The 16,315-nt window shown below is 41.8% G+C and overlaps 1 protein-coding gene across 1 annotated transcript in view; it reads right to left on the bottom strand.

Moving 5' to 3' along the window:
* The window catches only part of LOC129113245 (kinesin-1 heavy chain), a 16,836-nt gene continuing 521 nt past the window's right edge, over positions 1–16,315 (bottom strand). Inside the window, exons 2-26 of the mRNA XM_054625464.1 lie at positions 12,174–12,261; positions 11,976–12,049; positions 11,759–11,863; positions 11,144–11,192; positions 10,475–10,530; positions 10,294–10,381; positions 10,068–10,192; positions 9,796–9,900; positions 8,326–8,471; positions 7,969–8,117; positions 7,430–7,617; positions 7,029–7,097; positions 5,107–5,313; positions 4,506–4,649; positions 4,048–4,236; positions 3,775–3,892; positions 3,249–3,304; positions 2,919–3,028; positions 2,564–2,665; positions 2,405–2,465; positions 2,012–2,083; positions 1,770–1,874; positions 1,352–1,568; positions 1,001–1,157; positions 1–212 (exon numbers count right to left, since the gene is read on the bottom strand). Of these exons, the coding sequence (XP_054481439.1) occupies positions 209–212; positions 1,001–1,157; positions 1,352–1,568; positions 1,770–1,874; positions 2,012–2,083; positions 2,405–2,465; positions 2,564–2,665; positions 2,919–3,028; positions 3,249–3,304; positions 3,775–3,892; positions 4,048–4,236; positions 4,506–4,649; positions 5,107–5,313; positions 7,029–7,097; positions 7,430–7,617; positions 7,969–8,117; positions 8,326–8,471; positions 9,796–9,900; positions 10,068–10,192; positions 10,294–10,381; positions 10,475–10,530; positions 11,144–11,192; positions 11,759–11,863; positions 11,976–12,049; positions 12,174–12,261 (2,784 nt within the window). The 3' untranslated portion in view covers positions 1–208. The remainder of the gene's footprint in view (positions 213–1,000; positions 1,158–1,351; positions 1,569–1,769; positions 1,875–2,011; positions 2,084–2,404; positions 2,466–2,563; positions 2,666–2,918; positions 3,029–3,248; positions 3,305–3,774; positions 3,893–4,047; positions 4,237–4,505; positions 4,650–5,106; positions 5,314–7,028; positions 7,098–7,429; positions 7,618–7,968; positions 8,118–8,325; positions 8,472–9,795; positions 9,901–10,067; positions 10,193–10,293; positions 10,382–10,474; positions 10,531–11,143; positions 11,193–11,758; positions 11,864–11,975; positions 12,050–12,173; positions 12,262–16,315) is intronic.

Consider the following 16,315-nt stretch of genomic DNA (forward strand, 5'->3'; position numbering starts at 1 on the left):
GGGAGTGGGTGGAGGTATGTGTGTGGGCTGGAGCTGTACAGGCCAGGAATATTTATATATATATATTTATAATTCAGAAACTCCTTCGGGGCTCCACAGCAGCGACAAAAGGAGCCTGTTTCGCTGTTACGGAATGACAGGTTGTCGGGTCGGGCGGGGGGGTGATATCGGCTTCCTCAGTGGTGTCGTCCTTCCGACCCGCTGCTCTTCAGCTGCAGGTGAGACGGAGAGAAAAGACGGCGTTAGTGAATGTCACGCTCTTTCTGCACTGAACTGCTGCCGTCCATCACGCAGCTGACGAGTTACGACAACGTGTGTCGGAACTCATTTCTCAAACTTTATCTTTCTTTTGCATTTATGAAGCTGTTGTGTCACAAATGATATCATTTATCAACACATGCACACTAAAAGCTGGATTTCAAACTGTTAAAGCATATAATAATAATAATAATAATAATAATAATAATGTGATTACTGAGGTAAAGGTATAATCAGTTTAGAATTCTGAAGTATTTCTATTATTGGATATTTCTAAACTCAATCTAAGTTCTGTATCGGTTTTTGACTTTTCATTCTTTCCGTCTTATTTCTAATTCTAAAAAGCTTAAAGTTTGTTAATTTCATGTTTAAATAGAGGCTGTATCTATTATTCTGGTTCTGTCAGTCAAAAAAAAGCATGCAACTTAAACAGAGGGCAACTACGTAAACTCTTATTTTAGTGAAAACATTTTGGAAAGATTTTATGACATTTTGCCTTAACTGGATGGTTCACAGTGGAGATGCAAACAGAAAAAAAGAGAGAGAAATAAAGGGGGGGAAGGTCTCCATCCAAAATCTACCTGAAGACCCTCATGACATCACACAGAAACCTCGGTTATTCAATGCTTCCACATGAAGTCATCACAGTCATTTTTAATGTTTCCTTCTTTCGTTCCGGCGTCTCTTACGTGACGCATCGTCTGGTCGAGCTCTCTTAAAGGAACAGCGGCGTTATTCTTACATCTTGTCGGGCTTGCCGACGACGCCGCTGCTGCTGCTGGTGCTTCCCCCCCTGATGGACACCGTCTGGCTGTTCTGGTAGAAGCCTCCTCCGCTGCGGTTGATGTTTGGGTGGGTGGGGGACGCCACTGGCTGCTGCCCGGGTCGGATAGGCTTGGCTGTGGAGTGGAGGAAGAGGAGATTGAGGATCGGCCGTTTCAGATGATGTTTGAGACGTCAGGTGAGATTTGCATTTCATTTCAGAAACAAAAACACAAATGTAAAAAGTAAATGATCTGTATAATAGTGGCACAGCATTACGTTTCTTCACATGCCACAAAAAAACCTGTGTATTCTGGCTGGAATAAATTACCGATTTGGGCCGAGTGTCCCCTCCTGGCCATGTTCTTGGCCCTGACGGCCTCCTTGATGCGGTCCACTTCTTGTTGGTAGCGCTTGCGGTCGCGGGCCGCGTTCTCCTTTGCCTCCTTCAGAGCAGACTCAAGGGCCTTGACCCGCTCAGCTGTAGCGCGAAGACGTTTTTCCAGTTTAGGAAGTTCACAGCGCAGGTCTGCATTATCACGTACCAGCTGTGGGGGAATTAGCACCGAGTTAAATCATTCCTTTCATAAATCGAATTTGCGCGAAGCATGACTGAGCAAAGATGAAGATAGCAGGGAGAGGGTGGTAGAACAAACGGAAATGAAGGCAGAGAATAAAGGAAAATAGAACAGGACAAGGACAGCATTAATCCTTCATCTTGTTGTTGGGTGTGTTTATTCAAATCCTACCTGTTTGTGAACTTTGGTGAGCTGCTCAAGATTGTTCTCAAGAAAGGAAATTTTCTGTTTCTGTGCTGCGCTGCCGCCTGTGTCGTCTGAGTCCATCTCAGCGCTCTGCACAAAGAATAAAACACAAGCGTTAATACTTAAACAATACACACAGGGACTTATGAGCACATCATCAGTCAACCTAACACTGTTGCCATTCGTGGCGGAACAATCGTGTCGTATCGTTATCAACTTGTTCTCACCTTTTTCACTCTGGTAGCCAAGTCCTGGACAAAGAGCTTCCTCAAATTGTGCAGGGTCTGCAGCTCCTTGGCCTTGAATGAAAAAGAAAAAGAACAAAACAAGTAGATTGAGATGATTGGAACAGACAACAGTGTTTAAATAAATGGACAGTGCAGATATCAATGAAGGTCGAACACACTCACTGCAACAGTAAATGTAAATATCTGTTCCTGTGTTTTTAAAACCTTAGTATTAATGCTGGTGTTGGATTTAAAAAAAAAAAAATCTGTTTATTTGTAATCACATTGAATTTAGTATAAATACTAACGGATATTTCTCTGATAACTTGCAAAGGGACGACAAACTCTCACGTTAAGAGCTTTTAAAGCAGCAGTTGATTTAGATGAACTCACCACCGTCTCCTCCAGACCCTTCAGGTCCTGTCTGGCCTGCTCCCGTCTGTCCTGCATCACCCTGAACAAAAAAAGGAAAAACAACAACAACAGTAAACATCCAAAGAAATACATCCGTCACAAAGCAGTGAGCAGTGCACAGCTGTGAGCGAGACGTACGTAAGCTCGTGCAGCTTGCGGCTCTTCTCCTGGTCGGTGGATTTGAGTTTCTCGTGCTCCACTCTGAGCCTCTCCTGCTCCAGCATGATCTTCTGGTTCAGACTGGAAGAGAACAGAGGGCATCATGTTTATTATTATGAAGCTAAAGACTGAATTTAGTATTGTTTTATTGTAAACACATGAAAATGTTCCTTTCACCTCGCAACTATCGTTAGCTAGCTCTATTTTTCTAATCATGCAATTCCCCTGATGATATTGAATGTCATTTCGTCTCCCTGTTTTAACGTTAATCCCGTTTGCTGCCCTCTCATCTCTAAGGGAGACGTGTCTGACGAAACAGAAATGGAAGCCTTACTCCTGCAGCTCAGTGATGAGTTTCTCCTTGTGTTCCAGCTCATCTCTCAGGCTGCTGATCTGCTTCTGATGAGCTTCACGGTGGGAGTGGATCTGCTTATCCACCGCTTCCTGAACACACACAAATGCACACAATTTGGATACTATGTACTTGACAGAAAACCCCGGTATAAAAACGACAACAAACCGTTAAGTTGATGCAAAAGTTTAAAAAGTCACCATTTAAGTTTTTATATTAAAAAAAAAGGACCAAAAGTTTCCCTTTCTCATAGAATCTGCAAAACTGTCGTGTTCACTTGTGTGTAATGCTTTATGGGAATGAGGAACATACCTTGACTTCATTGGCAGTCTGGATCTCGCTCTCTTTCTCCATAGCATGGACTTTCTCTGTAAAACAGAACCACACGATTCATTATCAGGAGTGATATAGTGAGAGGTTAGTCTGCACTGAACCGTAACGATATGAACATTTCTTAGGATTGGATTTTGTTGACACTTGACGCTTGGTGTCAAATCATTTCATTAAGAAAATAACCAAGATGTGCGGAAGGCAACACATTTCTAATTTCTTAGTCTTGTGCACACTTCTAAGCACCTGCTCTGCTATATTGTAAACACGATACAATCTGGTAGATCGGTACTTCTTTAACAGGATGAATTAACAACTGGAACTGAAAAGTGATTCCAAGCAAATAAACCGGTTGTTTCAGATTCAGAACAAGTTTTTTTCAAGTTGGATAAGTGTGTTGAGGTTGAAGAGGCTAATACATTTTATTAGCACTAATTGCCTCCAATGGCATTTTAATGGACCTAAAGTGAGTGCTGGTGCTTTATCTGTTGCTTGAACAGCGACATACCCTGAGCGCTGATTTTGACGAGTTCCTCATTGAGAGAGTCCACGTTCTCCTCCAGGTGCCTCTTCTTCTGCTCCACGTTCTGCAGGTACTCGGTCAGGGACTTGATTTTAGCCTCGTGCTGGAGACAGAGGAAATAATACAGATTTGTACGCATCTGATCTTTATGAGGATTCAGAAATGACATTATTCTTTCTTTATACACACACACACACACAGAGAGCAGACAAGTACTTTTTCAGTTCACAACTTTGTCTGCGGTTACTTCCTGCGTACCTGGGAGATGCGCAGCTGGCAGGCGGCCAGCTCCTTCTCGTTCTCGTCCATCTTCTTGTTGCTCTCTGACTGGGTTCCCTCCAGCTGCTTGCAGCGCTTCGCCATGGTCTTCACCTCCGACTTCATCTTACTGATGTAGAGACGAGCGACGGTGAACTCCTCGTCTATCAGGCCACTGCCCTCGTGTTGCTGGAAAGGCAGAAGAGGCAAGTTGAAGAGGCACGATCAAGTGAGGTAAAGAGAGGTGAAGATAAAAAAAAAAGATTTAAAAAAGCTGCAAGTGTTCATGCATTTGATCATCAGAATATCTGAACAGACGTACTAGATATGTATCATGGTTAGTCATCAGGCCTGAAGCTTTTTTTAAATCCTTTTTCTTCCTCTAAATTCCTAGAAGCTGGCGTCGCTTCTGTAGCCATAGTGTTGCTATAGTAACCATGCACAAGGCACGCCAGTACCTTGATGTCATTGCTGCCCACAGCGATGCCAATCTCGGCGAGGTCTTTGAGCAGTGAACCCATCATCTCGGTCACCCTCTTCTTCTGGTGGTTGGACATCTCCTTCAGCTTCTGGAGCTCAGAGTCCAGAGACGACAGGATGGACTGCAGAGAGAGAGAAAGAGAGAGCGTCCATTCTCTGATACAATATGTTCTTCTATTGTTTAACATCATGGGAGCAGAGAACCGTGTGTGGATTCTACCTTTTGCCATTTCTAGTGTTTTCAAACACTCGTAAAACTCGTCAAGTGAATGCATTTCTCCCAAAGTTCTTTAGGTTCCATTATGTGATGAAAGTAAAGGATATTTACTCCTCTACCAATCTGACCTGTTGTCCAAACATGCATTTAAGTCGACAACCAAGTCCTTTAAAGTTGAAATGAAGGAGCGGTAGCAGGAATAAATGTGTGCACGCAAGTCTGTTTATGTGCGTCTGTGTACAAGTTTAATTAAAGTGTTGCATATTAAAATAACCAAATTGAAGGACAAATTAAAAAGTCGTATGAACGAAATCAAAGCGCCACAGTGACTTTGGGCATGCTGATATCTGACCCCAACTCACCGATTTCTGGCTAAGCTCCTCGCTGATGGCCTCGAACTCCTTGGTCTTATCCTCCACCTCCTGGCTCTTCTGGTCGTAGTTGACGGCGAGCTCCTCCAGAGCCTGCAGCACCTCCTTCACCTCGTCTTTGGAGGCCTCGTTCTCCGCCTGCAGACGGTTCAGCTCGGCCTGGAGGTTCTCGTGATCGCGGCGGGAGGATGCTAGAAGCTGCAAGCAGGGGAGAGGGGTGAAAAAATGTTGCTTGTTTTAAAAACGCATTACAGTATATTCAGTGTTTGTAACAATATACTTTTTCTTTTTTTTTTTTTAAACAAGCTATCCTCCTTGCTGACTTTTTTTTTTATTATTTAAAAATTGATAGATGCATGTAGTTGTTCCTTATGTCATTTTCAGAGCATCAGTGAAACAAGGACATTAGTATTAGTAATGTTATGATGTATTTAGTGTGCAAAACTCACTTTTCCTCCTAGCAGCATATTAAGTCACTAAAAAACAATATTTACAGCTCACCAGTTTAAATTATATTAAGGCTCAACTTTAGGCATAACTCAGGGTGTGGCTTCTTTAAATTTGAGTAGTTGTCCGTCTCGGGTTGCTCGCCACTAATTCCGCTGCTGCGTCACCTCAGCTCCACTGAGGATCCACCTCTAAACATATTTGGAGTCACCCAATTTGAGCTTCGCAAAGACTCTTCAAAAGTCTATGTGCGACCTCAAGGAGGCTCTGTCCATATTTAAACACTATGTGTGGCGCACAGTGCAACTGCCACTGCTGTCATTTTGGTCTTAAAGTGAGGTGAGCTGCTATCTTGAGACAAAAAGCTATTCTAAAGTCAACGGCACATGATTTCCTGCTTTTCAAAAGGGGTCATTATCCAAATAGTAAGATGCTCCTCCTCCGGTAAATACAGCGTCAGCAGATGACAATGCCGTAACATGGAGTAAGGCTCTCAGTCCAAGGCATTCTGTATGGCTCAACCTGCAGTGCACTCTCAGCGTGAATTTTGGGCCAAAAGCTCATTTGGACAGGCATTGTGCCAAAAGGCTGCTGACATCGGCTAAATAGGATATTGGTACATTTGCTCTTATGCAGTCTTCTAGACAGGGTGATTGGGAAGCGGTGGAGGCAGAGGGTCCATCAACCCTGCCCCCTTTGCTTCCTTCACAATATGCCACAGCAACATTGGTTCAGAACCATCACAGTCAATGAACAGCGACAAAAAGTAAATGGTGTGCCCTTCCTTATCAGTAAACACAACATGCAACTTATCAATCTGAGATAATTCTAGGGCTGTGGTGAACAGTTGAAAGCTTCATTCATCGTTTTGACATTTGAATCCTAAATCAAAATGTCAATGCTGTGCAGGTTGGTTTTATTCTGTCTGTTCGTTCTGTTTAAACCCAGTTGTTCTGCACAGTTGCAGGTAAAAGATTAGGCTACCCCTAGTATCATTAATGTTATACCATTTGTAGAATTAGATTCCATTTGTTTCCAAAGAGTGTGATCCAAACATTTCCAATTACTTCGGAGCTTTGTTAAATCCGAAAGTCAAATAGTTTGTTTATTTTAGAATTTAATAATTTCCTAAATTCACAACTTGTTTCAATCTAACAAATTATTCCGCTTTAATCCAATTTTGTTGGTTTTTAGCCTTTCAAAAACAAATTTTTTGCTCATCCAAATCGACGAATCCGCCATTTAAAAAGCAGTATGACAGATGTAGGTGCACCTGGATTTTAAAAGGGAACGGGAGATGGCACGCTGATTTGTTTCATTCAATTTGCGCACAAAACACACCTTAAAAAAAAAAAGGTTATGTGCTGCTTAACAAGCAAAAGTGGAGCTGGACACGCCCTAAATACACTTGCGCTATGAGATGTTTAAATAGGTCTCTCATAGATTTTTGTTCCTCCAGTACTCACCTCATCCTGGTCCAGCATCTGTTGCTTCAGCTTCTCGGCCAGCTGGCTCTGCTGGTTGATTTCCTCGTCCTGTAAAGTGCAGAGACGCAAAGAGACATTAGCGTTGACGCCAAGCAGAAAAAGTACCACTGGAGACAGTCGGTACAACTTGACCACTGATAAACTATATTTATAAAAGCAAAAAGCTAAAGAACATTTACTTATTCTTATGGGAATATCTGATTATTACTTGAATTGTTTTTGCAGCATATTTGATCTTTTTATCATGAGATAACCTACAGCATGTTTGTGTTTGCTTGTTTGGATGTTTAAGTAGTGTGTTAAACCTGTGACATAATGGGCCAAGTCTACAAACCCACATTCATACACCTCTTCCACAAACATCCCGTCCTCTCGCTCACCTTATCATCCAGCTGTTTGTAAAGTTTGGCCAGCTCAAGCTCGCACTTGTCTTTCTCCACGTCGGTGAGGCGGACGCCCGGCACGTTGGGCGTGGAGGCCTGCTTTTCGTTGATGATGTTGTCCAGGGCCTGCACCTCGGCGTTGGCCTTCTCCTTGTCAAACTGCTCCTCCACTGGCACACTTTCACCTAAAGTCGGAGCGAACACATACATGATAAGTACGTGTCAGCAAGGAGCTTTATCTGTTCTATCAAATGATAAAATATGAATCAAAGTAAATTGTCCTCCATGCATTGTAGACCAGAACCAGCCCATATATATATACAAAGAAGTGTACTGATGTTTCCCTTAGGAATCAAAGACAAAATCTGTTTCTCGCATTGCAACCTCCCCTGAAACCAAAACTGCAATACACCAAATAATAAGTGCCAAAGAATGTGAATCAGATCTGAAAAGCACAGCCGTGATTCTTGTTTCTTAGGAGATCTGTTTATGGCTATTGATGAAACAATGGAACAGCAAGCAATCCAAGTCCTCACCATTCCTCCAGCGGTTGAGCTCGTTCTCCAACCAGGTGACGGTGTTCCTCAGGGTCTTGTTCTTCTCCTTCTCACGCTCATATTTCTGCTTCCACTGCTCTGCTGTCAGCTCGACGTTCACTGTGACAGTGTTCTTGATGGTCTTAGCTCTGATGTAGAAAAAAAAAAAAAAAAGAACAAACAGTTTTCATTCAACTGAGAGGACTCAAATAAAAACATCTTATGCACCATTATTCCTTTAAAAAAGGTTGTGAACCATCACTGGACCAACTGTGACAATGATTTATAAAACATGTATGGCGGCCCATTAATAAAAATGACAGTGTGGCTTGTTTTTCCTTCTACTGGCCTACCAACCTTTGTCCGAACATGAGGGTGGATTTGGTTTCGGACTCATTATAGGAAGAGGGCGAGCAGCAGATGACGATGGTGGTTCGACAGTTACCACCCAGCGAGTCCTGCAGGATACGGGTCATCTTGCTGTCTCTGTAGGGGATGTAGGCCTGGTGCACACAAAAAAACATATGCAGGAACATTTAATCAATGAAAACTCATCACGGGTGAAAGAGAGTGACTAGGATTTTTTGGATTAACAGTCGTTTTTAGCATCAGGACAAATTGAAAAACACACCTGAGAATGAATGTAGTGTAAACTATGTAAAACAACAACGCACAGAGACACAGGATGTGATGGCTTCAGTTACAGCTCTCATCAGTTTAGCAAAACTAAATGTCAGTTAAATGCAAACTTGATTTATCATTAGTATTTATACAAACAGCTAATCTGAAGCGGTCTGCAATAATTCTTTAGACGCCACAATGCTCGGTCAGGAGTGAGACATCTCTGCACAATAGCTCATTTGTTTCAGCCGATCGCTCCCCTCAGGTTGTTTACACAGCGAAGGAACCCAAGAACAAACCAATTGTTGATTAAAGTGAACAGAGTCAAATCACTGTGAATCAGCTAAAGCAAAACATTGCTCGGAGGAAAGTTCTTATCAGCTCAGGTTCTGTTTTGCAACACAAAGGAGCTGTAGATGGTTGAAAATGGCCCTTTCACAGGAAGATAAATAATAAAAACATTGGTTTACCAGATGCACACTTAGCTGTGGGCTGTGCAGCTGGTAAACAGTACACTTCCTTTCTGTCTGATACAATAAAATGAATGTCTGTCATTTTAAAATACCATAAAATCATCACCTGAGGTTATAACAGATCTAATATTTGTTGTTCTGAAAAAGCAACACAACAGAAAAATCTAAATAAATGTGGGGGCAGTATGCTCTGAAGTAAAGATTAAAGCATTTTTCCAAGCTGAAAAAAAAGCTGACTCTCTTCTGAAAACGTTTGAGCGCATTTTAGAGGCGCAGCATTTTTTTTTCAATCTGGTTCCTACGATACGTAATATCTGCAGAAGTAAAGATGTCGGCACAAGGTAGACTACTCGCTTCCTTCTTTTCTCTGGATGGAGCAAGTAGGGAGAGATTACCAACCTCCCAGTCTACGTGGCTAATAAGATTTTATGGGCCAGGAAACATCTCGGCGGATATCATCGTGTTGCCCAGATACAGAAAAACGTTATTATCCCATACGTTGCGTTTGGTCCAGTGCACCAGACATGAGGGCACCATTAAGTCCACAGTACTGCTGCTGGCATTCGTAGCATAGCTTTAATAAATGCCAATCCCAATGCAAATTATTTTAAAAATACTAATGGTGGACAGAGCTCCTTTAGAAGACTAACACTGCCAGAACACAAAAACTGTACATACAACAAATTCAAGATTCAAGATCATCAGATTTGAGAGTTGAAGTGGAGTTACTGACCGTTCCTTCTGCCAGAGCAGAGATGACATTTCCCAAAGACGACAGAGACTTGTTGATGTTCTTGGCTTCGTCCAGCACGGCTCCCTCTGCTCCTGTTTTACTGACCTGAAAAAAAAAAAATCACACAGACAATAATCTCAACAAACTCTTGTGCAGCTCAATGTTTAAGTCACAGACGCGTATCTGAACCCAACCCAAGACAACAATGTACACAATACTTAATGGCAAAATAATGAATATGCCAAATATCTATGACAGATGGTTCTCTGTACCTTTTCACTGCCAGCCAGATCCACCAGGTAGAGTTTGCCGCTGAGCTTCTGCTCCGTCTGAGTGTTCTCCTGTTTGACGTTTATCAGGAAGATACTGTGACTCCTGGAGCTGTGCTCGTTCATGTCTAAAAGGAGAAATGATACCCACGTTATTAAAACTCAGCCTCAAAAATGCCAAAATACAGTCAATGACTTTGTGACAAAGACTACAAGATAGGTATCTTACTTGTGACTGCTACATGTCTGTTTGATTTGCCTTCATCAATTGTATCCATGACCTCATCTGGGCTGCAGACAAATCTCTCAGTGCAGCCCTGAAAAGAGAAGCAGAATATGAGGCTTGATTGTTGGCCTTCACAAACAAGTTTTACTGGAATTGGGACATGTGACAGGAGGTTTAGTCTCACCTTGACATATGGTACTCTGTTTTTGTCTTCATGCACTGACAAATTGGTCTTCGACACTGGAGATGAGAGGAAATGTAAACATATGTACAGTATTTATTCGGTTAATATCCGTGTGCAAGCTTCCAATTTCATCTCATTACTTCTAAAATGTTTCCCAATTGGCCAGAAAACTAGATTAAATAGATGAGCTACAACTGTTGGCCAGTCAGAATGAGGATTGTGGGGACCGTCTTCAATTCCAGTTAATACATTTATTTTTCATTTAACTGAAGTTAATTTTAAACAAAAATCACCAAGTAATTGTGTTTTTGAGATCATCATCATGAGAACTGGGTAATATGAAAAGCTTCAAAATATATTTTCATTTTCAAGTTTCTGCAGTTCTTTTTAACACCATTCAAGGTGGAGAACAATGTCAAAACACTTGTTCCTGAGTGGTCTGGTTAGTAGACATTTTATGTGTTGTTTTATATAAAGCATTTACCCATTTAACACTTACAATTAACATTGAAGTCAGTGTGTTTACAGGTAACATCCCCCTCCATTGTATTCCTAACATGTTCATTCTCTCAACACATCACAGGCTTTCAGCAGCTCGTTCTGTCACCACAGTCTGCTATAACTAGGCCAGATGAGAGCTACAATGTTCACTGCTCTATCGACACTTACCATCCAAAAGATCCCGGATCTTGTCTAAGTAAATTTCAAAATATGAAACCTGTGAACAGAGAAAGAACCTCATTATTTAGCAAACCACCTGCAGGGTAAGACCAGTTATTCAAATTAAACACAGAGGGCTGTCCCGTTTACTGCAGATGATAAAACGGCAGCATTGTAACATGCAGGTTTTAAAAACTACACATAAGATGCCATTCGTTCTTAATTATCAAGAATAAGGGAAAACAAAGGTCAAAGGTGTTTTGACAGCCCCATACACAAAAAGCATTGTTGTAGTGCACAAGAAGAGTTCAACAAACACAGTGGCGAGTCAGACAGGAAATACATGACATGTTACGCAACACTTATATTGTCTCTATAAACATGCTTAGTAATAGCAAACTGCAGAACGAGAAATGTGTAACTTGTTGCATGTGCCCAGTTTTAAATAGGGCAAGTAAGCCATAAATATCAGATTTTAAACACATGATCTGAATCTAGAATTTTAATTAGGGGATTCAAAATGGCAATAGAGGGCAGTGTCACTTCAACCACTGCAGCACTCTCTCAACGTAGGGTGGGACAGCTCAAAAGCTTGCACCTTCTAACTACTCTCTAACTACTCACTTTGATATGAAACTCCAAGTTTTCATCCATGGAATAGATATAGTTGAAGATATCTTGAACTATCCTGGGGATGATGCCCATTCCATCTGTGTCATGGAGATTCCCCTGCAAACAGAGAACAAACAAATATAACATAATGATATGAAGTGAAGAGTTTTATTCAAAAAGAAGATGCATTTTATAGAAAATATCACACGGTCTTAGCAGTCCTCCTTACCTCCATGGTGTGTGTTTTGCCAGATGATGTCTGCCCGTACGCAAAAATCGTCCCATTGTATCCATCCAGAACATCTACAAGACAAAAGGGATTTGTTAAAAAGGATGCACTGGTGTCACTTTCATTTATTGTGTACATGCCTTTAAATAATAAGTCTAGTGTGTAGCATATTGATAAAAATCAAAAGTGAGACCTCACCTTTTACAATCTTCTGGGCGCAGGCATTGTACACTTGTTCCTGTGTTGTATTTGACGAGAAGACTCTGTCATACATGTACGGTTTGCCCTGGAATAAAGAGAAGGAGAAGAAAAGTGAGTGAGGCTACCGTGGCAAAACAAAATCATAACTGTGTCATTCATATCAATAATTGTGACAAGTTTTATGATCAAATCTGTGTGCCCTACTTTGTTTTATCAACTTATCAACATACAAAACATTGTTTCAACATTTGTTAGTTCCACACCAAGCGTCCGATGGGTGTTTTTCAGAGGAAAATCCATTGCCAAACAGGATGTTATGCATTCGGTATGTTCAGTGGCAGTAACAGCAGTTTGTTTGGAAAACATTATAGCATGAGCAGTGATTGCCGTCATTAGTGAGGTGGCACAAAATAAATAGAAACTCCAACTGTATTTTAGTTAACCTCTGAACATTAGCTGTCCAGGAAACAACAACCTCGGCATTGCATTCACGATGAACTAAACTAGAGTTTGAGCTTTTACCAATGGCTAAAGAGACAGCATACTTCAAACAGGCATGAGCGTAGCCATTTGTGATATTCCAAGGGTGAGTCAAAACTTCAAAGTACAACTCCAGGGAGATAGCAATCGATAGCTGGATTCAAGGAGGCCACCTCAGGGTAATAGCACCGATGCTACAAGCAAGTCTGAGGTTCAACTGAGATGCCATGCTGTCTTTGGAGGTTTGAAGTCCCTGTTGACTCATCTCGTCTCCAGCCTGATGGGTGGGATTCTTGCTGTGGTGCATTAAGAGTTCCAATAAAAAGGCCAGCCCACTTCGCATGCGATAGCCCAGCTTGCAAGATTAGATACTGACCAGCGTTAACACCTGTAAGCGCAGTAGAATTCTGAGAATGTTGACAAGCAGCTGGTGTCACCTTGGCTAGGGCTGACTTGTTCAGGACATGTAAACCCATTCATAACTCACGGTGAAACCACAAAGATGTCCCTGCCTAGAAGCTAAAGGCACCTTTACCATTACTAGAATATTTCAGACTACTACAGTTGAGATGTCCTCAATTTACACTCTGGCTCATAATCCCCCCCGACAGACGGTCACATCCAAAGAACAGCTCGGTGCAACACAGAGCAGCAGCATTATTAGACATTGATAACACAGCCACGCTAGCCACATCCTGGCAAATTAACCCTGTCTAGAACAACAGCCCGGAGCCACTATCATGACTGCCAGACGCTGTCAGCACACAATGGCACGGCCCGGGTATTAAAGTCCTCATTGTTACTACTGCTACCGGCCTCGTTACCTACACTTCTGTCTAATGGGATTACTTGCTGAAAATGTAATTACAGTGAAAAGCATTGTTAAAGTATTAATAAGTGCTCTGTCACGTCTCCGCTTCCTGATGGCTTTGTTATGATACTTGCCCAGGCTAAGCCATTCTGGAGAGAGCTTTACACACAGTCCAAGGTTATTCTGCAGCCATACACGTGATTCTTTTTCTATGATGCATGAAATATAATTGGATTTGTGTGCTGCTACACGAAATAATTCAATATTCCATGTTTTATCAATTTTGGTTTGTTGGCAACCTTGCTTCCTGGTGCACAGCTGGCCTGTAAAAGAACAGGTGTCAATTGCTGTTGCAATGCAATTCTGTTATTTACTCGTTAAAATTAGGAGCATTTTTCACTTATCTCTATTTAATCCTTTCCGTTTCTTTTATGTCTAACGCAAATCCACCATGACACTAAAAGTACCTGCGTTGTGTTCTTCGGGGGGACATAACAGGCTGCTGTATGCAAATAAGAGATGAGACATAAAAACATGGGGGAATGACCTGATCTTTTCTGTGCAAAACTGACACGGAAGTAAAGGATGCATAAATAATTTGCCTGCTGCACACTCGCACTAGGCTGGCAAACCAAACTACTCACAACACCCATGCTACCTCGTTTGGAAACTTTGTCTCTCCTCCATTTCCGGCAAAAGGCTGGCAGGACTTTTAAGCGAGGCACAGCTGAGTAAGGGCGTACTGCTCTGGGAGAACTAAATCTCTGGCGTAGGGAATATCCCCAAGCATATCTGCGTGCATCAAAGCGGCATCACCGAGGCCTGCAATGGTACGGCTTCTTGTTAGAAGTCCACGCCCTTGATTGTTTCGAAAACGGATACAAATATGAGCTAAGTGAGTCAGTCGCCCTGGATAACAGCGTCTGCAAAAGCAAAGTACATCGCCATAATAATTACCCTCCCCTACCGGAGAGATTGCCCAGTGCCTGGCCAACTGCCTTCTCTGATTGGTCAAACAGCTGGTTACCAGGAGAGAAAACACAGGGGGATTACCCAGGAGGCCTGTGATGCTGCTTATGGGCACCGTTAGTGTTGTAATTCTCAGAGTAGATGCATGAGCAGACGCTATAAAGGCTCAACCCTGCAACACTTGCACCCTTCACAATGTGCACTGGTATTTTGGCACTATGCGTGGCACTCTGGACTGGGCTGGGCCACATCATGCCTGAGGCGGAGCAGGCAGTACCCTCGCTATTAGTTAAAAACCTCAAGTTTGTGTCAGCAAAACTGTTCAAGTAGTCACCACTGCTACAACAGTCTCCTCTGTTGTGCATGACAGAAAAAGAATAGTCGTGCTGTACTCTAAATTAGTAGTTGGACTCCAAAGAGGATGTGATTCATATCCACTCAGCCGAAACTTGCTACTTTGTGAATGCAATTTAAGATCAGTTTCTATTGCCTAGTAAAAAGCCTCTTTTAAAAGCACAAAGTCCACAAAGAAAAAAGTTAATGTCAGTAAGGATAAGTAATGTTTAACCACCATTTTCTTTGAAATTAAACAGCATTCGCTTTTGCATGTTCAGCTGAGGTGTCAGCCTGGCATTTATGCTTCCTAATTACTACAGTCAAAAGGCAAATGAACAAAGTCCAACATTTTGCTTTTGGCACATGATTTTGCATGCTGCCACACAGCTATGGTGTAGAGGCACGCAACGGCATGAACACAGGTTGTGCTAAGTAAACAGTGTCTTTTCAAGACATAGGCTACTGTATATTGACATCAAAGCATCAAGTGCACATCATTGGTAACTTGACCTCTGGGCAAATTCACTGTTGACTAAGTAAAATGGAGGTAACATGGCAGTGCAATTAGAAAGGGCATGTCCTTCCCTTGTTTGTCATAGTGGAAAATGGCATCCACGACATTATCCCGATGAAGTGCTCGATCTGTCCCACTTATTCGTATTAGTTTGTTGCACTTATTGTATTTGCATTAGCTTGTTGCACTTGTTGTATTCATATTAGTTTGTTGCACTTATTGTATTTGCATTAGTTTGTTGCACTTGTTGTATTCGTATTAGTTTGTTTCTGCACTATACTTTTGCTCTGGTTTATGCTTTTAGATGCTTGTTTAAGAAAGGAGATGCACTTATGACTTCTGGTGACTAGTAGTTCTCTTGAATACCTATGTTGAATACACTTATTGTAAGTCGCTTTGGATAAAAGCGTCTGCTAAATGACTGTAATGTAAAATGTAAATGTTATATTAAACCAAAGACAACACACTTTGGTTTGATCCCAACCTGAACGTCCTCATGTAAAGACCACAGATGAAGGATTTACTGAATGTTTTGAAAATGTAGATGCACTTGTTGGTCTTTTTAACTGTCTAGTGTCCAGTCACTGAAGGCCAGCAGGAAGCACACACTCTGCCAATGACATCATCATCATGACTTTATCATTGTCTGGGAAGCCAGGGAGGCTTATTTCATATATTATATATATATTTATTCATTTTCTATTTCTTCTCACAAATGGGTTGATTGTGATACCAGCTGGTCAGCTAGCTTTAATTAAGCAGCCCAGTATAAGAACTAGCCTAGCCAGCTAGCTAGCCAAGGCCGGCTAATCTGTCACCTACCAGCTGACCTAGCCTGCTAGCTTTAAAAAAAAACAAAAAAAAACAAAGCAGGCTTGACGTCACGTAAATAAAACATAATTAAATTGCTTAAATATCCACAGAAGTCTACATAATAGTATCAACAAGAAGAACTGAGTGAGAAGTTTGTTGTTTGTTGTTTTCAGCTGTGGAGGGAGCAGCGTGACAGGTCGGTGCTAGCTAAGGAGC

Source organism: Anoplopoma fimbria, chromosome 3 (assembly GCF_027596085.1).
Source record: "Anoplopoma fimbria isolate UVic2021 breed Golden Eagle Sablefish chromosome 3, Afim_UVic_2022, whole genome shotgun sequence".
In the NCBI taxonomy this organism is placed as follows: domain Eukaryota; kingdom Metazoa; phylum Chordata; class Actinopteri; order Perciformes; family Anoplopomatidae; genus Anoplopoma; species Anoplopoma fimbria.